Below are 21,417 nucleotides of genomic sequence, written 5' to 3'. Positions count from 1 at the left end.
ACCGTAACCCCTTTAAGTGAACCCGCACTGCCTAAACGAAGAGAGGCCGTGCGGTGGGCTGCAGCGGCCTATGGTGCATCGGTGCTGAGGATCGCCACCGCCGAGGCGGAGAATACGCCACCGTTGCCGTACACAAGCGCACGCCGTGGTGTGGGGTGGACTTGCCGCGGCCCAGCTTGTCCACCCAGCTGCGCGACAGCTTCTGCTACGTTGTACATTGCCGGGACTTCCCATGGCGCACCGAAGCACATGAGACCGCCGTGGGTATTAATAGGGAACTCGCTTGGGTTCACATCGCCGCCACGCTGCGCCGCCCTGCGGTAGGCCTCTTCCACCATCTGTCCGCCCTCGCCCTCCCTGCACAGTCCGGTCGCCTCCAACGCACGAATAAAACAGATTGGGAAGCAGTCATACAAGCCGAAGAAGTCAATGTCAACGGCGGAGAGTCCACCCGCCGCCTCGTACGCCAGACGCACGGCCCGATGGCACGAAAATGTATCCGGTGTCACTTCCTCGTGCGTGGCTGGCGGATAAAGCGGGCCGGAGGCTTCGCCGACGCCGAGGACGTACGGCCTGCGGCCGTCGAGCGGTCCGGTCGCGATGTGCTGCTGGTAGTGGTCCTCTCGCGCGAGCACAATTGCGACCGCACCGTCTGCGCGACGTGCACATTCGAGAAGACTCGTCGCAGGTGCGATTTGGCGAGCACTAAGGACTTCTTCCAAGGTGTAGCGCTTCCTACACATGGCATCAGGGTGTCGCGCGGACATGGCGCTCATGAGCACTGGCACCATTGCCAGTTGTTCACGCTTCAGCCCGTACCGCTTCATTTGCCACTGCGCAAAAAAGTCGTAGCCGTGCGGAATGTGTGGCACTGCCAGGTGAGGTGACGGAACACTCTTGTTTGAGCGTTTCGCGAACTCAGAACTTGGCAGCGTGAGCACGGCGTCGCTCGATACCACCACGGCTATTTTGAGGTGCGGCATGCGGCGGAAGAGGTCGAGCGCAGCGCCGATGCTGCTGATCGGGCTGGCGCCACCCGTGTCGATTGTTTTGAGCAGCATAGCTGGATTGGCGGCGGTGAGCTGAAATTTTGTGGCGAGGTAGTGTGCTTGCATAAAGTGCCCTGACGAGAGTGAGGGGGTTGCGATGAGGGCACCGACGTCTTTGGCAGCGATGTTGGAGTCAGCAAAGGCGAGATCTAAGGCCTCTCCTGCTAGATCGGCGCTGTCCCTCCTCAAAGTACCGATGGCGGTTCGCCCCACCCCTACAAGTCGAATGCGCTGCATTGATATCGCACACTTGTGAAACGACGACAACCAAATCGGTTCACCTCGAGCCCAACGGTGGCGCTGCACTGCTCACCCTAGAGGCACAAGTACCTAGAGAGGGTGGCCAGTGCCAGAAAGCGACTTGCGAGCACAAACAGTTGCACCGCTGCAACCAAAGTCTATCCTATTAGTTATTGCCTTACTTCGTGCGTGTGTGGGGCCAACTCAACGGGCTGGTGCCTTTTATAGGGCTCACCACATCCTGCAGTGCGGGTGTGCCACGAGAAGAACGATAGACAACAACAAAGAAAAAGGGAGACCCCCAAAACTGGAGAGAAATTGAAAGAGGGCACAGTGCTGCTGTTGCCGGAGCTGTGCTGCACACCTAGCGGGGGGAGAGAGGCAGGGCGCTGGCATTTTTGTGTGCACAGGGAGCCGTGCTGCGTGGCGTAAAGAAAACCCTTTGGGGGGAGCTGAACGGCCCAGGAAAGGGGAGGAAAATCAGGTCAAGGCCTTTTTTTTTCGCTTGCCACGTTCCAGCGGCTGCTTATCGATACCAATTCATCCAAGACAGCAAAGCGCATGCGAATACTATGAAGGGCGTGAGTGCACCAAGCGAACTTTGCCCCGCGCATTTTCCCTGTCTTGAATGTCAATGAACTCACGTTCTCTTCGCTTCTCACCCTTTTCTTTTCCCTTTTGCCCTTTCCTTCTTTTAGGGGGGGGTCCTCAGCGCAGGTCTTCGTGGGAGGTGGGGGAGAGGGGAAGAAGAAGAAAGCTTGAAGAGAGAGTAAACTATGAACTCAGCAATAATTTGACGTGGCTCTGCCGAGTTCGTCTAACTCGATGGATGAGTGCTTGTGCTGGCGTTCTTATAGCGACCCCTGTTCGTACTTATACACTTTCTCACTTCTGATTTACTCAAGAGAAAAAACAACCGCCGATAGAGAAGCGAGATGAAACTGGCAGACATTTGCTGTGTTGACATCACGCCACAGCGTTCGATCGCTGCTGCTTTGACACAGAAAATCACATTCACATTCACACAGATATACAAAGGAAACTCTTAGAGCATTACTTCAACAGAGGAACGCCCTGACCGTTAAGCATTGTGCCCGGAGGGTAGCTAATCGCATTCTTGCCCTCGGGCTTCATGGCAGGAAACAGAAGCACTTCCTTGATGTTGGACTGGCTTGTGAGGAACATCACAAGGCGGTCAATACCGAGACCCCAGCCACCAGTGGGAGGCAGCGCATGCTCCAGCGCAGCGATGAAGCCCTCATCAATCTTCATTGACTCGTCATCGCCCTTGTCGCGGTTTAGCATCTGCTTGACAAACTCCTCACGTTGCACGATAGGGTTGTTCAGCTCGGTGTACGCATTAGCGAGCTCTTTCTTGTTGACAAACAGCTCAAAGCGCTCCGTCAGGCGGGGGTCATTACGGTGCCACTTAGCGAGAGGTGACATCACGCGAGGGTGATCGCAGATGAAGCAGGGATCGTGGCACTCAGGCTCGAGAAACTCGGCGATGAGGGCATCGAGGAGACGAGGTGCTGTGTAGGGTGACGGGCAGTCGGCCTTGTGCTTCTTGCATAAGTCCATCAGAAACTGGATACCCGCATCCGACTCGAAGTCAACGTTGTCAAAGGATATCTTCAAGCGCTTCTCCAGCTCCGGGATAATGTGCAGGCGTTTAAACGGTTTGTTGAAATTAAAGGTAACCTCTGGCAGCAGCTTTCCTTCAGAATCCTTTGGCGCATAGCGGACGATAGGTGAGCCATGAAGCTCCATGGCCAGACCGTACAAAAGGTCTTCTGTGGCGGTCATCCAATCGTTGTAGTCCATATACGCCCAGTATGCCTCGCAGCTTGTGAATTCCGGGTTGTGCGTCAGATCAATGCTCTCGTTACGGAACTGCTTGCCGAGTTCGTACACGCGATCCATACCACCGACGACAAGCTCTTTCAAGTAGAGCTCTGGTGCTATACGCAGGAACATGGTCTGGTTGAGATCGTTATGGTGCGTCACAAAGGGACGAGCCGCAGCGCCACCAGCGATTTGGTTGAGCACTGGTGTCTCAACCTCCACAAAGTCACGTTCATCAAAGAACTTACGAATGTATTTGATGATATTTGCACGCTGAATGAATACCTTGATATTGTCGCGATTGACGATCAAGTCAAGGTAGCGCTGACGGAAGCGCTGCTCAAAGGAAGAAAGACCGAAGTAGTCGTCGGGTAGCATGTGGTAGCAAGTTGAGAGAAGCGTAACTTCGACAGCATTGAGTGAGAACTCGTTGCTCTTTGATAGGGATGGCTTTCCCGCAACGCCGATAATATCACCACGCTTTAGCTTAGAGTGGATCTCAGCAAACTTCGACTCGTCAGTGTAATTAGCAATAGCGGAAATGACCTGCACAGTCTCCATATCACCCTGGATAGTAATGAAGTGCAGCTTTGATCCGGAACTACGCTTCTTAATGATGCGACCCGCTATAGTGACCGTTTCGTCAAGGGAAGTACCGGGCTCTGCTATCAAAGGTGCGTACTTCCTGCGGTACTGAGGAATCGTATACTGACGGTGGTACTTATGCGGGTAGGCAGCACCGAGAAGACCCATCTCCTTGACCATCGCCAGGCGCGACTCAAAGTACGACGGCTCTATTGTCTTTTCCTTCTTCGCCTTCTTCTCATCTTGCGGAAGTCGGCTGCGAAGCGCAGCCATTTCCTTTACCAGTGACTTGTACTCATCGCAATCAGTACCTCCCGCCTTCTTGATGTCCGCGATTTGGAAGGCAAGAGCCTCGATCTGAATACGGAGGTCTTTGGGGGACGACATTTGGGAGGGCCTTTCTCGCTTACTGTTACGATTAGCAAAAGAGGGTGTGAAAAATGGCTTTTCCCGGTCAGTCAAAAATAACATAAAGCAGTATTATACGTCGGAGAAGATATGTGCATAGCAGTATGAATGTGGATGCATAAAGAAAAGGAGAAAAGTCGAAAGATTTTGGGAGAGAATATTGAGGACGAAAAGCTCGAGGTGGGACACGCACATAAAGGAAGTTTTCCGTCGTTTTCTTCGCAGCCAGTCATAGAGTTTCAGCACACAGAGCACCATCCCTAGATTGGAAACGAAACCAGGATCCGCTTATTTTGCGACTCAACTAAAACGCAGTTGATACAACTACTGAAGTGGCCCTTCCCCCCCAAAAATATCCCCTTTCAACAGCACTTCTTTTTGTAGAAAACTGGCCAAGAGCAAGCAAAAAAGCAGCAGCTCATATTTCGATAATGCCCGGCATAACTGAAGAATAGTTTGCACGTTGTCCAACCAACGAGCATTGATTCAAGACGTTCTCTTTGAAGATAATAGAAGCATGAAGCGGAGAAGAACAAAACCTGTACAGTCAGGCTTCAGACCACTTCTTTTCGTCGAGCAAAATGCTCATTTTCTTTTCATTAGGAACGGTATCGACAAGGAGTTTTCCATTGAAGGACAGACCTGCAAACACCCAGGGGCTATTGCTACTCCAGCAGAGGGCAACAACGCTGTCTCCATAGTCCGCTAGTCGGCGGAGACACTTTGGTTCATTGTTCTGCTCAAGATCCCACAACTTGAGAGTTTGATCAGAGCTACACGACAGAACAAGCTCATCTCGAAATGAGTTGAATTGGCAGCCTTGCACTGTGTGCTCATGTGCTTTCATATGCTGCAGCATTGCAAGAGAACAGGAGGTATTGTAGCGAATGTCGTGAATGTATACGTAGCCGTCTGTGCCTGCGGAAAGGAATTGCCCTGGCTTTAAGCGATCAAAATCAACTGCCGTTGAGTAACCGAAACCATGGCTGTACTTGGTAGCTGCGAAGGAGGACGCTTTTTTGCTGCGCAAATCAATGAGCTGCAGTCCATTATCACAAGAGATAAGACAGAGGGTGGGGTCGTAAGGAGCTAGGGCAGCGCAGCGAATAGAGCCCTCACTGCTTGTGTAACTGACCGTCTCTAAACCGAGTTTAGAAGAGCTCAAGGAGATTGTGGCGAGCGTGCTTTGGTGGACTGCCTTGAATTCGCTTTGGAGCCCGTCCAAATCCCATAGCACAAGGCTGTACCTTTTCCTCACTGTGGCAATGCACATAGGCTCACTCATCACATTTTCAGAAATTCGAAAAATCTCCAGCTGCTGCAGCGAGGAAACAGCGAGAAGACTGTCGGCCGAAAGAGACGGCGAACACCACAGCCCCATCACTGGATAGTTGTGTGGCCATACCGCGGCACACTCTAGCGACTTCGTGGCGTCCTGATACTCGATGAGATGAATTTTGTTCTCCGCCGAAAGGTTGGCAGTTCCGATGAGAAAGCGGTGAAACTCTTGGGAGTTCAGCGATGGGTGATACAGCGGGCACAACGACCTTGCTTGCCCGTCCACACCATATGCAGATGCAGAGCTCATCGTGACTGAAAAAAAAAGATTGATGTGCAGCTAAAGATGAAGAGACGAGAAGGCTGCGGGTGAGAAGGGTCTGTTTTCCATGAGCAATGGAGAAAAACAAAAGGCAAAAAGTAGGAGTGAAAGCGAATAGGCGTAGTTCTGTCACAATGTTGCCACCGAGCGCTCCAGGTGACAGCGCTGCCATTGGCAAACTGTTGAGAAATCACCGCGCAAATGTAGAGATGCACCTGGCATTAGGTGGGGGAAGATACCCCTTCGCGTGGGGAGAAGCTTGCAGCCACTAGGGAAGAGTCGTGTGTGAGGTTTTCACCGGCAGGAAACCGTGTTGCTTGTCGAGGAAGTCGGTGGGTTGAAGAAGTAAATTCGCCTTGATCGGCTAGAGGGGGGTACGGGGTACCGGAAGTGATAAGAAAAGAGAACAAGACCGAGGCGTCGTCCCCGCGCGTATTGAGCGCAAGGACCTGCTCTGATAAAGTACATGTGGGGTTTTCCAAACGTGTAAGAGGGGAGGGGGTGAACTGTGGAGGTGGCTTTGGAGAGGGTGCCTGCGCCACGGGGTCACTTGGGAGAGTGCTTTGGCGAAAGGGGTCTGTTAATGCAGCCAATCCCCCCTCCCCCCTACTGTGTTCGTTGCAACATTTTTCATGCAGACTGGCAATTTTTATCGAGCACACCTTTGAGTCGTGCAGCGCGATTATCGACACAACCCTGAGTAGTGTGTCAAAAAGCACGGTTATGTGAGAGGACACCAGAAGCGCCGTGGTTTCTTTCCACAGCAGAATCGAGCTCAACCAAAACAGGCGCCCTTACAAGCCCCCTGCCTCCCAAAAAGTGCCAGCCGGTTTCAATCTTCACCGCTTCGCCGTCTGCTTTGCGTGTGGCTCTTCACTGAGCATTATGATGAAACTGTGGGTTTTCTGCCAATTTGGAGAACAATGCTTTTTTAAAAATGCTGTGTGTCAACTGCTCTCGTCCTTTCGTTTCCAACCTTTCTTTGCTTCCTTTCACCTTACCAGTTTCTCTTCGCATGTTGCGAGGAACCTCTCCCGCACTGTTCATCATGCTCGAAAAAGCGGGACTGCCGTTCAGGAAGTCCCTCCGCTCTGCTTTCGAGGCGGAAAACGGACTAACAGATATCCCGTTACTCTTCTCAATCCCGGTGGACGGTGTGACCGCCTTAAAAACGACAACCCACTCAACTAACCTGCAAGTCCCCGTGGTGCCAATGCTGGGCTCCATCGAGGTATCTTCTATAGCCTTCAATACCGCTGTAGGATCTTTGCAACGAAAAGTATATCTCTTCATGCAACGCCTTGACTGCGATGGCAAAGCGACTGGCCCTCCAGTCCCCCTAGCAGTAACTGACACCGTCCAGTTTTCCGTGCCCTTGAAGCTGAAACTTTTCGCGGGGGATCGTGCTCGGTTGGTGCTGTATCAGAGCGGCACGGGGCTTGCGGTCAGTGAAGTAATCCTGAGCGGTTGCATTCTTGCTAATGCCGACTGCTATTTTGCCTCCGGCAGGACTCTGGTTGCTATGTCTTCCTGGACACCGGAGCCATTCCGCTTTGTCAGGGATTCAACAATGTCCGCGTCTCGGAAACGAAGTCACTCTCCTCAGCCCATGAGAAACCAGAAAAACTGTGTCTCCAGTGATGAACCTCCCACCCTCATCTATGCCCCAGTTTTTGGTGGCGATGACGAAAGCTAAGGACGCATAAGCGCAGGGTATCTTCTACACCGCTGGGTAGCAACAACAACAAAATACTGCGAATCGTATCGTTGCCAAGAAAGAGTAGTCTGCATAATTTTCTCTCTGCGTTTCTACTGTTTCGCTTTTTGTTGTGGGGCGATTAGGACCCCAACTACTGCTCTGTGATTGCCTCCCTCAGATCTCTGATAGGTGGCTTGCAGACTCTTTACTGGCATCGCATCTAAAAATAGAATAACACTTTTTCAACACCATCGGATCGAAAAAAGATGCTGTTTTTGCGCTTTGCTGCTGCTTTGGTTATGGTCTTAGAGGGTCTTGATCTGCAGTTTGTCAGCGTCTTCCTTGAACTCCTCCACCATGTCTCTAAGTCACCCCCTGTTGCCAACACAGCAAACGCTACTGCTTGTTCCCTTGAGCAGGACTATGAAGGTGGCCTGCTTGGATCGAGGTGTGCGATCCACTTGTGTCTGCCTGGCGCCGACCGTACAGCACGCTTGCGACGAAGGGATGAAGGAGGACAAGAGGGGATTATATACATGACCCGACTCAATGACAGTCGCTTTGTCCCGCCTGCACAGAATTTAGCAATAGTACAACAGAAATAGATGATTTGTAGCACATGTGTGTACCTATCGCGATATTTGCGGGAAGATGACATAATGGGGGAGAAAGTATCTCAGTTATTTCTTTATGTTTTCCTCTACACTTTTTTTTTTCGTTCATCACTGATGCAATTTCTACTACACTCCACGTTTAAAAGCAGCGCGTCTTTTTTTCCAGAAGATAAGCTCGATTGAAGCTACAGAAAACCCAGAATCTTAGGTAATTATGTGCAAATGTCGCACACGAAGCGAGGGCGATGCGCTGTGGATCTATCCATATGTACACTCAGTAGCATTCCCACAGACACTCTTTCTGTTGAAAGAGAGAATGATGTGCTTTACCGCCTTTTAGAACTTCTTCCTGAGCGCTACACAAGCAACGTTTTGAAAGAACAGCGGATTCCGGAAGAGCTCATCGTTCAGATTCTCGTCAAGGCACGCGCAATCATAGCTAGTGAGCCAATACTTGTCGAAGTAGATTCACCCGTTTACGTCTGCGGTGACCTACACGGGCAATACCACGACTTGGTTAACATCTTCAAACGATGCCCACCACTGGGGGGCACTGTTTTTGGAGCTGATGCCAAGAAGGCACGCAAAGAGACCAACCCGTCAATGGATGATAACACGTACAGTTTTCTTCTCCTCGGCGATTATGTCGACCGTGGCGCTCGCTCTGTCGAGGTCGTTGTGACCTTGCTTGCTCTCAAGATCATTTCGCCACGCCACATGACTATGCTTCGTGGCAACCATGAAGACGAACAAATCATGCTCTTGTATGGGTTCTATGACGAGTGCAAGCGGCGCTACGGCATTAAACTATTCAAAATGTTTGCCGATTTTTTCCGTATTCTGCCTGTGGCAGCTCTCATCAACGGCTCCATTTTCTGTGTGCACGGCGGTCTCTCTGCCGAGCTTCGTTTCCTGCGAGACATCCCAGACATGCGTCCGTGCAACGTTCCACACTCAGGCATCATTTGTGACCTTCTCTGGGCAGACCCCGAAGCGGACCTGCCAGCGGGTGTGGACTGGGCCCCTAGCTCGCGCAGAATATCATATGTTTTTTCCGAACGGGCCCTTGAGCGCTTTTTAGTTGAGAATGACATAGATTTGGTGTGCCGTGCACATCAAGTGGTCGAGGAAGGTTTTCAGTTTTTCCCGGACCACAAAAAGCGCCATTTGCTCACCATCTTCTCCGCCACTAACTACTGCAACGAGTTTGGAAATAGAGGCGGCATTTTATGTGTAGATGAAAAGGGGGTGTGCAGCATCATCACGCTGGAGCCACCGAACTTTGTCCAGCAACGGGATATCATGCTTTTTCGAGATCCCCTTCCGAACCCTCTGAACCACGACTGACATTAAGAACTGATGAGCGCGAAGCAGGCGACTTTTTCACATAGATCTGCATGCACTATCTCACATCGACCTATGCTGTATATTTTCACTCATGCTCGAGTGTAGAAAGCATCACTGAGAATATTTGCAACCGTAAGTTAAGCGTGATGAAAACAATTTAAAAGAGACATATCTCCATTTTTTTTTTTTGGAGGGCACTATTCCAGGCGGTGTAATACTATCAAAACAGCCTTCTATCTCTTTCTCCTTTGGATCAGCTGCTACCTTCACGCAGCACAAATAAACACACTGGAAGATGTGTGTTCTATTCCGTTAGTGAATATAGTGCTCCCTCGACCAGCCTTTGTGCAGAAGTTTCTAGCTTTAAATGCTCGAAGTGCTCTCCTGGCTTTTCCCCACACCTTTTTTTTCCTGCCACAAAGTGACATACTCCCTTTGTGCTCTTTTGTACAGTCTCTTTAGAAAAGGGGATAGCGCTGTGGCAGGGAGAGGTACGCGCGCGAGCGCAGTTACTTCACATGCTCAGTTCACCTTCAAGGTTTTTATTTGAAAATTTACTACGCTACCCTTCTTTTCTAGAAGACTTTCAAGATGGCGACACAGCTGCAGCTCGTGATGGAGGCAAACAGTAAGCTGTTGACGCATGCAAAGGTGGTGAATCCACTGGGATGTTCTATTGTAATCGACAAGCACATTAGGAAACCAGTTCTCATAATGAAAGGAAAGCCTTCGCAGACCCGCGTGCAAATTCCACGCGAGGACTTCCCTCTATCTTCGTTGCGATTACACGACTCCCTTTTAGTGGCCCAGCTCTGCCTCGACTCTATAGACCACTTCGCGCTAGAGGTCGTTGTCAGTCAGTACACAATGAATCGGACAAAACTGGTAATTGGTACCTATATCAAAGACCCACGTTACGATGAGACGGCTGATGACGTGACGACTGCTTACCTTCCCCTCATCATCCCACGCAACAAGTGGGTGCAGGTAGTGTTTCATGTTGCAGGCATCGCGCATTCCGTGTTCAACCTCCCATGTATATCCTGGATTGACACGATCACTCTTACCGGAGCGGGAAAGATGTCTTGTTTGTTCGTGAGCAGTGACGAGCAGTCGTGCATAGACGCAGCACCAGAGGGCATGGCCCTTTTTGCGGTTCCGGCGTTTGTTCCACCGATCTGGAAGACGGCCATTGCGTCACATGAACATCTGTCGTCTCCACTAGCTGTTGACACCAGGTCTGGCACCCAGTTGACAAGCGACCTCCCTTTTGTCGCAACAGCCGGTCTCCGCGTTGAGTCATCTCCCTCCGTGGCGTTATCTCTTTCGATGCACTCCGTAATTCCGCAGCGGCTGCAGCCTCTGAAAGACACAGTTGTCGTGTCGCCATCCTATCCTCAGGCGTCAAGCAGGAGTGCCACAGGGGAGGTTGGAGCAGCTTTAGGAGAGGGCTTGTTCCACTCGCTTTCCAAATGCGATTACATTCGCCTCGTGGACAACGAGGACATAGTGGCCAAGGCTGAGCATGCCACCATATCATGTTCGTACGGGGATGGGCACCGACAGCAAGCATCGCAAGAGGCCACCGCAGGCAGGCCTTATGGGCCAGCACGAGGGACAGCGAATAGCTCTGCAGGTGGCCTCAGCGGCTGGGAGCAGCCTCCTGAGGAACGTGCCAGTGCACCCGTCGCTGTTTCATTGACACGTGCGAGCAAGGTAGACGCAACCAAGCGACCGTCACAGAAACTGAGAGGCATCCCTAGCCCCCCAGGATCAAGTGACACTGAAAGGGTGCAGCGCATCATTGCGTCCCGCAAAAGTAGGGTGACACCGACGCAGAGGTCCGTTATCAGCAGTGGCGACGATGGACGGGGCAACGTCTCGCGGCGGCAGCAGCGTCTTCGGCGCCGTATGCGAGTGCTGCGGGCAAATGAGCAGAAGGCCAACAAAGCAGCAGCAGCCAAGGCACTCGTTGCGTCGGAGCTTCCACTGTCCCAGCGAGTTTCGGTTGCGGTTGCCGAGGACTCAATAGAGGCAGCACCGGTTTGCGGATATGGCTTTGGATATCTCGGCGTACTCAAGCCAAATGGCGAGTACGAGGAGGATGAGGAGGCCAATCTCAACTTGGAGGGTGCACTCACCCTGTTGACAGACGGTGAGTGAAATCGTTCTGCGGGTGGGTAGTATGTACAAGGGCATAGGAAAGGGGAAAGGCAGACCAAGCATTGTCTTCTCTTGATTGTGATGGGCTGCGGGGGACATGGTGCGATGCACGCGCGTACATTGTAGAACTCGCATCGTTTCCGTCCGTTGTTTACTGCTTTTTTCTTCCCTTTCCCTTGCCCGTTCCTTTCTCCTCTTCCTGCTTCTCACAGTTTTCCTTTGGTTCTTTCGTGTTCTTCTGTTGCCCACCTCCTGTTGTGAGGATGCTGCTGCTGCTGCGTGTGTGTGTGTGTGTGTGCCTGTGTGCCTCTTTCCCGTGTTGGGAGTGCTTTGTTTTCACCATCGTGAAGAGTCGATACACCCACACACACCCACAAATACGCCGAAAGGCAGGCGAACGTCTTCGTTCGTCTTTTCTCTCTTTTTTTCCCTTTCGGGTCTTCGACTGGCTTTGACACGTACGTGTGCGTGTGCGTGTGCGTGTGCGTCACGCTCTGTTACTGTGTACGGCAGCATACGCTCATATATATTTTTTTTTGGCTACCTAGAGTGATGTGCGCGTGAGCCACTCTCCTTCCCCCTTTTTTTTGGCTCACCCAACCTCTTCATTCTGTAGTGAGGTGCCGTTCCTGTGAAGAGACTGAATCAGGGGGACAGGAACAAAGCAGCCACCATATGTGGCAGAGGGCAACAACGGAGTGTAGCCGCTCTTGCGTCGTCATGGATGCACCCCCTTTCACTTTGATTTTTCCTCTTGTTTGTGTTTTTTTTTTCTCTCGAAACGCAACGCAACGCGCTGATGGACATACATATTACCTCTTCTTTCTCTTCTGCTGCCTTCCTTTCTTTTTTCCACTTCTCCCCACCCCGATGACAGAACGGGAGGCTGGCGGGGGCACCCCGGTGCGTGGTACACCGGGGTCTGGGGCCCCACCCTGTGCAGCCCCTCGATCCCTGCCAGTGCCGAGACACCTGTGGTGGCGAGAGGGCCAAGCGCCTGCGACGCGGGGAGGTCAGAGCGATGTCTCGCTGCCGATGTCGGCGGTCAGGGCCTGGGTGGGCGAGGTGTCCGCGCGACTCGAGTGCATCTCAGCCGGCCCTCGCTGCCCACTGGCGTGGGGAGGCTGAGCCAGCCCGCGAGGAATGCACGAGGTGGCGACCGGCGCACTGCTGTGAGGCGTGTGGCCACGGCTGCTTTGCCCCATGCGATGGGCCCTGTGAGGTGTCAGGGGTCGAGGGGGGACTCATCCATGTTGTATGGCAGGGCAGTGGGCACGTGGGGGCACAAAAAGGCTGTGCTTTGGTGTTCGAGCACGTTTATAGATGTGCGAAACAGCGCTCTGATGAAGTGTGGGCTATTCAGGAGCTGCGGGTTTGCCGGATCGTGCGGAAGGAAAAAAAGAGAGCGGTTGGCCGCGTTTCCTTTCAGGAAGGCGGGAGGCAGGCCCCAATGGTGATTGTGATTACGGATGCGCCGTTGAGCGACTGAGGTGCTGTTTTGGTTTCTGAAATAGGCGCGGCTCGCACGGTTGCTGAACAGTGCGTTGCGACGCCATGCATGACTATACAGGCTGAAGCGCGCGCCGTAGGATGGGTTCTTCGGGACTTTGCGGCGCACCTTCTAGCGCAGTTATGCGCTTCTATTGACAGCACATCATCATTGGAGGCCATCGGCAAAGGCTTCCTGCAGTGTGTGTAGCAGTGGTAGGGAGAGGGCCACTATGGGTTGCTTCCTTCGCTTCTCTGGTGTGTCGGTTCTCTCTCACTGTACTTGCTCCGACCGTAGTGCCTCGGACAGGCTGCCTCGTGGGCTCATTGCTCACCATGAGGCGCACAGCGCAAGGGTACTAGAGACATTGGGGAGACACGGGTCCTCAGGTGACGAAAAAAGGGGGATACATCAGCCCACTTATTCGTGCGTTGTGTTACCCAATTATGGCGTGAGCAGAATTCGCGTTGAGAGTTTTTACGGCGGTAGTGTCATGGGAGGGCGCGAGTCGAAGGATAGCAGATCGGTCTTCTCTCCCATGGAAAAATTGGTAACGTAACAGCGCTGGGGATACGTTGGAGGCACGCGGTGAAACGTACGAGTAACGTCCTCCGCTGTACTTCTCTCCTTTCAAACTTGAAGAGAAGCTCGCCGATCGTCAAGGCAAGCACAGGTGTGGCTCATCTTTCTTCAGCTTTTGGTATATGTGTGCGTACGCAGGTGCCTATGTCACTCGCGCCTTCTTTGCCGTTCTCTCTTTCCTCTCCCGGCTTCTTCCCGATACACACACACACACACACACCTACCCGATCCTCCAACATATACATGTATGTCCTGACGCCTCCATCGTTTTCGCACCACAGGTGTTTTCGCTGTTTCACGACTCCACACACCGTGAAAAATGGCCCTTCCTAGCCGCAAGAATGTGTCTCGCGTGCAGCGCAAGAAAGCCAAGAAGCATCGCCCCGAGATCATCGTGATCGACTTGAAGGATCATGTTCTCGGTCGTGCGGCGGCTGTGGTTGCCAAGCAGCTGCTACTGGGTAAGAAGATCACCGTAGTGCGCTGCGAGCAGCTCAACATTGCCGGTACGGAGATCCGCAACAAGATCAAGTACCTGCAGTACCTGCGCAAGCGGAAGCTGACAAACCCCACGAAGGGCCCCTTCCACCACCGTGCCCCGTCCGACGTGTTCGTCCGCGCCGTGCGCAGCATGCTGCCCCGCTACACGAAGCGCGGCATGAGGGCACTTAACTCGCTGGTGGCCTACGAGGGGGTGCCGGCTAATGTGGTGCGCACAGGTGGTCGTGTGGTGATCCCGCGCGCCCAGCGCCATGCGTGCTACCGCTCGGAGCGCCCGTACACAGTACTCGGCAACATGTGCAAGCATGTCGGTTGGAAGTACAGCGACGTCGTCGCCAAGCTCGAGCAGGCTCGCGTGGAGAAGGCGTCCCGCCACCACAAAAAGCAGGCAAAGCTCCGCGACGCGTGGAAGGCGGCCCGCAAGGAGGCGCTTGCTAAGATGCCCAAGCACAACGTGGCGGTGCTGAAGAAGTTCGGCTACTCGTAACAATGTGCCTCTGTGCGTTCGCAAGGAGGAAGAAATATTGCCTTCTTGTTGACGATCTCCCTCACCGAAGCGCCTCTTCCCGCATGCACTGCGCGACTGCTACAACCACACGGCATCTCTCGCTCTCTTCCACGGTTGTGATTGGTGTGCGGCAGCGGCACTTTACTTTCGTTTTATTCGCTTTATTTCGTTTTCTTGTGATTTCGCACACTCCCACCAAGACGAAAAAGCTACAGGATACACAAAAGAGAAAAAGAGCGAGCAGCGGATGGAGCCGTGCATTCAAGATTGCGCTCTCTCTCTGCGCGCTTATGGAATGTTGTGCGCGATGCTTCTTTCCCTTCACCTTGTTTTGCACGCGTGGCAGCTCTGGTTAGAGAGAAAGGGGTGAGGGAGGCAGAAGTTCGAGGGGGACGCCAAGCCGCCCTGTCCCTGGCGTCGGACACACACGCATGTGAACGCGCAACAGAGAGAGCCTGGCGAAACGAGGGGAGGGGGGAGGCTACTTCGTGTCCACCAGCTTGCCCTGCCCTGCAGCGTCCTTTCCTTCATTTCAAGTGTAAGGTTGAGCAGCCCTGCTGCTGTGTGCGCGGTGCACTTTACATTGGTATGTAGTAGCGTACCGTGCGTGGTGCGTGCGCAAAGAAACAGAGGCGAGGCAGTGCGTTCTTTCCTTTTGCATTCTCCGCATCTCTTACTCATCTCTCCCCCCTTCTCCCTCCCCCAATGCCCCCCCCCCTTAAGCACCGTGTCCCTCCAGAAGGACTTTTTTTTGGGTATCGCTCTGCGTGCGTGTCCGAGAGAGAGGGGAGGGGGTTGTACCACGCAACAGCACCTTCTATTCCCTGGGCTATAGCTTGATCATGTCTGCGTCTCTACCAGCAGACGAACGTCCAACGATGCTGCCGTCGCTGCCCGCGCAGGCAGCATCACCTACAGCAGCAGCACCAGCGGAGGTGGCCGCTGCGAGCAGGTCGGGTACTAGCATTACATCCGCCGAAAGGGATTCGCCGCCGTCGGAGCGGCGTGCCATGTCGTTCGAGGAGTTCCGTGAGTTCTACGTGGCATCACGGCGGTCCAACTACGTGAGCAGCCAAGGCAACACAGCCGGAAGCTTAGTGCGCCGAAACGACGGAGGCGTGCCAACACATGACACTGGTGATGCTGACGCGTTGACCGGCAAGGCACCTGGGCAGCTTCACGTGGTAGGCGCCCTTCGTCGGCGCATTGTTGGGACAGACGACGATAGTGCCAGGCCGGCGCAAACAGCAGCACCAGCAGTCACGCCTCCACCAGTAGTGCACGCACCACCAGCACCACGGGGTCGCCTTGCTCGCGGTGCCCGCGCTGTCGGTGGATGGATGAGCTGGTTGGCGAATCAGGCCATGCACAACCGCACGCATCTCCTCCAACTCCTTCTTATCTTTTTCGTCCTCTACGTGCACGTCAAGTTGAGCAGTGCCCACCTGCTCGGCCTAATCGTGTTGTACGTTGTTGTGAAAGGCATGCAGGTGCTTATTCGCAACTTTCAGATCACTCATGAGGCGGGGACAATCGGAGCACCGTCCTTGCTTGGTCGTTTCTTCAAGCCAGAGGGGCATGTAGGACCTGTGTCGAAGCTGCGTAAGATCGGCTATGTCGTTACGAAGTGTATGGAGGCTTTCCTGCTGAGCTTCTTCCCGACCTACTCCCTCGAGCACCTGGAGCGTGAGCTCCGCGCGGACGGCATAGTGCGATGAAAGGGCTGTGGGACGCAATGAGTCTGTATGCTACTTGGTACCTCTTTTCCTCTTCTGAATTGTGTCTGTTGTTGGTGTACATGTGTTCTCTCACCTCTGCAACACCTCCCTTCACCCAGTCGTCCCCCCTCGGCACCTGCTGCTGCTGCTGATGATGGTGACGGTGAGACCTTTTCCATGCTACGTTTGTATTCGTGTATCCGTGTGTGTGTACGTGTGTGTGTGCTATGTTTCCTCTCGCTTTCTGTGTCTTTCTCTTAGCTGTATGAGAGTGTGTGTGTCTTTCCCTCTCGTACCACCCTCCTTTCACGGCTTCATGGGCTTCTACGAAGACACGACAACCCCCCTTTTTCTCCAGCGTGCGCCCACTGCCCTGCCGTGCAGCGTAGATGAGGCAACCCCCCCCCTCGACCCCTGACACCTCACAGGGCCCATCGCATGGGGCAAAGCAGCCGTGGCCACACGCCTCACAGCAGTGCGCCGGTCGCCACCTCGTGCATTCCTCGCGGGCTGGCTCAGCCTCCCCACGCCAGTGGGCAGCGAGGGCCGGCTGAGATGCACTCGAGTCGCGCGGACACCTCGCCCACCCAGGCCCTGACCGCCGACATCAGCAGCGAGACATCGCTCTGACCTCCCCGCGTCGCAGGCGCTTGGCCCTCTCGCCACCACAGGTGTCTCGGCACTGGCAGGGATCGAGGAGCTGCACAGGGTGGGGCCACAGACCCCGGTGTACCACGCACCGGGGTGCCCCCGTCACCCTCTGTCGTAAGGAAACGGGATAGACCTGGAGCAATAAATGCTAAGCACATTTGTATGTGCTTTGATGTGGTGTTTCCGCGTCTACGCTTTTCTTCCTCTTGTAACGCCTTGCGGGAGTATAGACGCCACCACGCACACGAATGGGGGCACGTCTCCATTGTGGATTTTCTTTCCGTTCTTCCTGCATCGACCAGGGTGCCCTTCGTGAACCCCTCACTTCTTCTGCTCCCTCTCTCGTTCTCTCACTACTTACATGTTGCTTGTTGTGTCACCCCGCACACGGACACCCACGCAGGCGATACATAGATATGCAGGCGTATTGTATTGCAGTTGTGCCTTGTGTGTCTGCTGGCTTGATCGCGTCCTTGTCTTTCTTAACTTCGCTGACTTCCTTCATAGTGCCATTACATATAAATACACAAGCACCACGAAACACACACACATGAGGAGGCAAGCGTGCGTTTCTTGAATCGCTCTCTCTCTCTCTTCCGATCGACTCTATCTCGATTGTGATGCGAAACACTTCTACCCGTCCGTACAGGACCACACCAACGTGAAAGAAAGACGCCAACTGTGCAGCGTCTGGAGCGCTTGGTGACACACACACACAACACAGAGCTGTGGGCCTGCAGGAGGGGAAGGCTGTGTTAAGGGCACGACCTGCCACCATACCATTTTACCATCATGTCGGGCAGAAACGCATCAAGCACTCACGAGGTGACGAAGCTCAGCATCCTCCTGGGCATCTTTTTGGGCGTCTTCGTTGTGCTGCTCGTGCGCCTGCAGTTCAGGAGTCGCCAGCGGCTGTTCGAGAAACCCCACTGCAACGCGTTCGTGCCGCGTGCTTACACGGTGGAGGAGTTGTCGCAGTTCGACGGGAAGAAGAAGCCGCAGGCTTTCATGGGTGTGAAGGGGATTATCTACAACGTCTCGCTTGAGTGGTACGGGCCAGAGGGCCCATACAGCGCCTTTGCTGGGTGCGACAGCTCCCGTCAGCTCGGCAAGGTCATCGTTGGCCGCGACGAAATCAACGCGGACTGGACCACCCTTTCCCCGGCGCATCTTCAAACGCTGCATGAGTGGGAGGAGCGTCTCCGCAGCAAATACTCCGCAGTAGGTTGGATCACGGACCCGCACAAGGACTTTGTGAAGCGCGCAGCCTCTCTCGCACCATGAGGAGGGTGTCTCTGCGCGTGTGTGTGTGTGTGTGTGTGTGTGTGCGTGTGTGTGTGTGACTGCTGCTGGTATTGTACGGAGGAGGAGGGGGGGAGGTTGGTTGGTTGGTTGATTGTGTTGCTTAATGGTGATGCACAGTGTGAGGGGTGGGCAGGGAAGGGGGAGAGTAGTTATTTATTTATTTTGGTGATGAGCCACTGGTGGTCTGTTGTGGCTCTTTTGCTTGGAAAGAATGCTGCTTTAGTTGGCAGGATGAGCACCCTTCTGACTTTCTCGCGCTCCATTCCGTTTGCGGGGTTTCTCCCCCTCTTCTCACGCCCTCGCATTACTCATCCACAGACTCATCACCACAACTACGAACGACTCTTGTGTGTCTCTCGGCGTCGCTGTGTCGCTTCCCTCCCCCCTTTTCGCTTCCCTCTTTTACCTCACCGCCTACCCCACCTACTATCTCTGCGGACAGTAGACTGAGGCAGGACGGGAGGAAGTTTCATCTGATCAACAGCGCCACAAGGTTACCAATCTGCATTCTGAAGAAGAAAGGGGTGGGTGGGTGGGGCAGAAGGCAGATGAGGGGCCTTATTCGAAGGACGTAAATGCGCGGTCCTGCGTCGCGGGGGAGAGGAGGACTGAGGCGGTGTGCTCCTCTGCGACCCTCACGCGCCTCTGTGTGCCCTCATTCAGCCGCCCCCTACTACAGCTGCGTGTGTATGATTACCCTTCTCCTTCTCCTCCTTTTCCTACGTCGGCAGCAGCTGCCTCTGACGAGTCTGCTATCATGTGGTTGGCGCAGAAGGTGGAGGACAGCTGCGAGAAGCGGGGAGAGAGGAGCGGGATGAGCGGTGAAAGACGGCACCCGGGCATACATTTGCCTCTCCTCACCCCACCACGCACCCAAGCAGGCCTGCATCCATTCATTTTCTCTCCGCCTCCCGTCTCCGCCGTTTTTCGTTTTGCCCCTTTCTTCCGCAGTGCATGTCCCCTCCCCACCCTTGTCGAAGCCGCACCAGCACACACGCGCGCGCACATTCTCTCCCTGCCTGGCCAGGATGGAAACCTCTCTCCACCACGATGCTGAGGCTGCCGATGCATGTGTTAAAGTCAGCTTCCCTTCGGTTTCCACCGCAACTCTCAACCCCGCAGCCGTGGCACCCCCCGTTGCGTTAGAGGCGGTGGCACAGCGCCAAGGTGTAGCGAGAGACACACTACCGCCAAACGCCCTCTGCAGCTCACCATCTTCGATGACCCAAGTGCCACTTCTTAGGCTGGAGGCCGGGGTAGAGACAGCGGCCTCGGTGAGCACTTCTGTGCTGTCGTTGAACACGGCTACTGCAACTACCACCGCTGCTGCACGGGCATCATCCCACTCCCATCCGCATCTTTTGCACATCATACAGCAGCAGCAGGAGCGCATTGCCACACTGCACGCGTCACTGGAACGCGCGGTAAAGAGTGCACAGCGCTCGTGTGCAGCTCTGGAGTCCCTGCACTGCAAGCCGCATGTCCCCACTCGCACTGGTCGCATCCATACGGTGGGCGCAGCTTTGTCCTCCGTTAACTGCGCTTCGTCGTCATCGTGTGCCTCGATAGCAGAGGTAATGCCAGCAGTGGCCACCACCGTGCGGTGGACAGACAGTATCGCCGCGACGCCAATGTCATCATCACCCGTCTCACGCGACTCGATCACTGAGTGGAAAGGTGACTCACCTCCACCGGAGTGCTCTCCGCACGTTCCCTCGTCGTCCTTCATTGCACCACCAACGTGTTCAGTGCTGCCGGTGATTCTCCTCGACATCACGTCGATGTTCACAACGCGATCGACGGGTGCAGTGGCCGCGGCAGCACACCTCAACGGGCTGCAGTCGCCAGTTTCGACTCACCGCCGGTGCTCCGACACGCAAACGGACTCGGTTGCCACCGAGTCTACAACGTCGAACGACAAAGTGACCGGTGGCAGCTGTGACATGACGGAGACGCTGGTGGACCAACTTCGTGGAGAGCTGGCCGAAGCACAGCGGAGACTACAAACAACCGAGGGGTCGGTCAAGTCCCTCCGCGCCAGGATGTTTGCTCTTCAGAAGCAATGTTGCGGCCCAGGCGCCTCTTCCTGTGAGTCTGCCGATATTGTATTTTTTCCGGATGATTCTGCAGGGACTTCTAGCAGGCGTGATCCCGTCTGTGGCGTTGGCGGGGCCAGTTGTCCAGAAGCAGCCGCAGAATACATAATTGACGGCGATGTGAGGAAAGACATGGAAGAGTTACGACGCCTTCGACTGTTGTTGCGCTTCTCGGAGCTGAAAAAGGACAGCGATCGACTTGCTGGCGTGGTGGATGCCCTTCACGAGTCCTCTGCGGCTCAGCTGCACCTGCAGAAACGCTGTGATCGTCTGGAGCACGAAAAGGCACAAGGAAGGGACTGCCTGCGAGCGATTGCGTCGTGTATTGAGAGGACGTTGGCTGCCTCAGGCAAAAGCACCACTGACAACCGCAGCGATGACAGCACTGCTGCCGCTGCTGCCCCCAGCGCAATGCCAGATGAGTCGGTGAGCGTGCTGAAGTACGTTCTGCGCCTCTGCACAGACTTGGTGCTGTCTTCGGGGCCGCACACGGCGCCCTTGCCGCTACTGCACTCTGCTCCACTGCAGGCCCGGCAATCGCCTCTGCAGCGACGCCAAGATCGCCTGCACAGGGCTGTGAGCGACAGCCGTGATGTCGTGCGACCTCTACCATGCCGCCCGCCTTCTCGAAAGGCGTCATGGCGTGACCCTAGCGCGACAGCGGCTGCTGCTGCACGCGGTGAGCGACGTGCCAGTGAGAAGTAATAATTGCGTGGTGCGTGCGGCTTTCGGGAGTAGTGGAGGTGGGGGGACGAGGGTGCGGGGGCGGGTTGAGCCACTTCGCCCTCTTCCTTTTCCCCGCTTGTCTTGGTCCGCTGCCTGCGGTGGCACTGCTCTGTTGGTCACTGCTGGCTGCTTTGTGTTTGAACGGTGTCACTGGTAGACGAAGAGAGGGGGGGGGGTTCTCTTCACCTTCTGCCCCCTCCTTTCCTCCTCTCCCATCTCATGTGGTACAGAAGACCGCTTCTACGCATACACGCCTGCACGTGTGTGTGTGCGCGCGCAGGTGTGTCATTC

General features: G+C 54.5%; 10 protein-coding genes across 10 annotated transcripts, besides 3 other annotated features; 7 read left to right on the top strand and 3 right to left on the bottom strand.

The window, feature by feature from the left end:
- Positions 1 to 68: 68 nt before the first annotated feature.
- On the bottom strand, positions 69 to 1,115 carry LPMP_150280 (nonspecific lipid-transfer protein, putative; the record flags this gene model as incomplete). The annotated part of the gene is made up of 1 exon (XM_010699103.1): positions 69 to 1,115. The coding sequence occupies one exon, from the start codon at positions 1,113 to 1,115 to the stop codon at positions 69 to 71; it is 1,047 nt and encodes a 348-aa protein (XP_010697405.1).
- A 1,227-nt stretch (positions 1,116 to 2,342) lies between these two features.
- Positions 2,343 to 4,190, bottom strand: LPMP_150270 (lysyl-tRNA synthetase, putative; the record flags this gene model as incomplete). Its single annotated transcript, XM_010699102.1, has 1 exon — positions 2,343 to 4,190. One exon carries the CDS (start codon positions 4,188 to 4,190, stop codon positions 2,343 to 2,345), a length of 1,848 nt encoding a protein of 615 aa, XP_010697404.1.
- A 484-nt stretch (positions 4,191 to 4,674) lies between these two features.
- LPMP_150260 (hypothetical protein) lies at positions 4,675 to 5,715 on the bottom strand (the record flags this gene model as incomplete). The annotated part of the gene is made up of 1 exon (XM_010699101.1): positions 4,675 to 5,715. One exon carries the CDS (start codon positions 5,713 to 5,715, stop codon positions 4,675 to 4,677), a length of 1,041 nt encoding a protein of 346 aa, XP_010697403.1.
- Positions 5,716 to 6,775: 1,060 nt separating this feature from the next.
- LPMP_150250 (hypothetical protein) lies at positions 6,776 to 7,423 on the top strand (the record flags this gene model as incomplete). Its single annotated transcript, XM_010699100.1, has 1 exon — positions 6,776 to 7,423. One exon carries the CDS (start codon positions 6,776 to 6,778, stop codon positions 7,421 to 7,423), a length of 648 nt encoding a protein of 215 aa, XP_010697402.1.
- A 304-nt stretch (positions 7,424 to 7,727) lies between these two features.
- Positions 7,728 to 8,026: a repeat region.
- A 236-nt stretch (positions 8,027 to 8,262) lies between these two features.
- Positions 8,263 to 9,387, top strand: LPMP_150240 (protein phosphatase 1 catalitic subunit, putative; the record flags this gene model as incomplete). Its single annotated transcript, XM_010699099.1, has 1 exon — positions 8,263 to 9,387. The coding sequence occupies one exon, from the start codon at positions 8,263 to 8,265 to the stop codon at positions 9,385 to 9,387; it is 1,125 nt and encodes a 374-aa protein (XP_010697401.1).
- Positions 9,388 to 9,978: 591 nt separating this feature from the next.
- Positions 9,979 to 11,550, top strand: LPMP_150230 (hypothetical protein; the record flags this gene model as incomplete). The annotated part of the gene is made up of 1 exon (XM_010699098.1): positions 9,979 to 11,550. One exon carries the CDS (start codon positions 9,979 to 9,981, stop codon positions 11,548 to 11,550), a length of 1,572 nt encoding a protein of 523 aa, XP_010697400.1.
- An 892-nt stretch (positions 11,551 to 12,442) lies between these two features.
- Positions 12,443 to 12,826: a repeat region.
- Positions 12,827 to 13,940: 1,114 nt separating this feature from the next.
- On the top strand, positions 13,941 to 14,609 carry LPMP_150220 (60S ribosomal protein L13a, putative; the record flags this gene model as incomplete). The annotated part of the gene is made up of 1 exon (XM_010699097.1): positions 13,941 to 14,609. The coding sequence occupies one exon, from the start codon at positions 13,941 to 13,943 to the stop codon at positions 14,607 to 14,609; it is 669 nt and encodes a 222-aa protein (XP_010697399.1).
- Positions 14,610 to 15,472: 863 nt separating this feature from the next.
- Positions 15,473 to 16,348, top strand: LPMP_150210 (hypothetical protein; the record flags this gene model as incomplete). Its single annotated transcript, XM_010699096.1, has 1 exon — positions 15,473 to 16,348. One exon carries the CDS (start codon positions 15,473 to 15,475, stop codon positions 16,346 to 16,348), a length of 876 nt encoding a protein of 291 aa, XP_010697398.1.
- A 407-nt stretch (positions 16,349 to 16,755) lies between these two features.
- Positions 16,756 to 17,106: a repeat region.
- A 685-nt stretch (positions 17,107 to 17,791) lies between these two features.
- On the top strand, positions 17,792 to 18,283 carry LPMP_150200 (hypothetical protein; the record flags this gene model as incomplete). Its single annotated transcript, XM_010699095.1, has 1 exon — positions 17,792 to 18,283. One exon carries the CDS (start codon positions 17,792 to 17,794, stop codon positions 18,281 to 18,283), a length of 492 nt encoding a protein of 163 aa, XP_010697397.1.
- A 1,049-nt stretch (positions 18,284 to 19,332) lies between these two features.
- On the top strand, positions 19,333 to 21,105 carry LPMP_150190 (hypothetical protein; the record flags this gene model as incomplete). The annotated part of the gene is made up of 1 exon (XM_010699094.1): positions 19,333 to 21,105. The coding sequence occupies one exon, from the start codon at positions 19,333 to 19,335 to the stop codon at positions 21,103 to 21,105; it is 1,773 nt and encodes a 590-aa protein (XP_010697396.1).
- Positions 21,106 to 21,417: the final 312 nt, after the last annotated feature.

This window comes from Leishmania panamensis (genome assembly GCF_000755165.1).
Source record: "Leishmania panamensis strain MHOM/PA/94/PSC-1 chromosome 15 sequence".
NCBI classification, from domain to species: Eukaryota; Euglenozoa; class Kinetoplastea; order Trypanosomatida; family Trypanosomatidae; genus Leishmania; species Leishmania panamensis.
The sequence above is the reverse complement of the archived record's forward strand: the minus strand, read 5'-3'. Positions and strand labels throughout refer to the sequence as shown.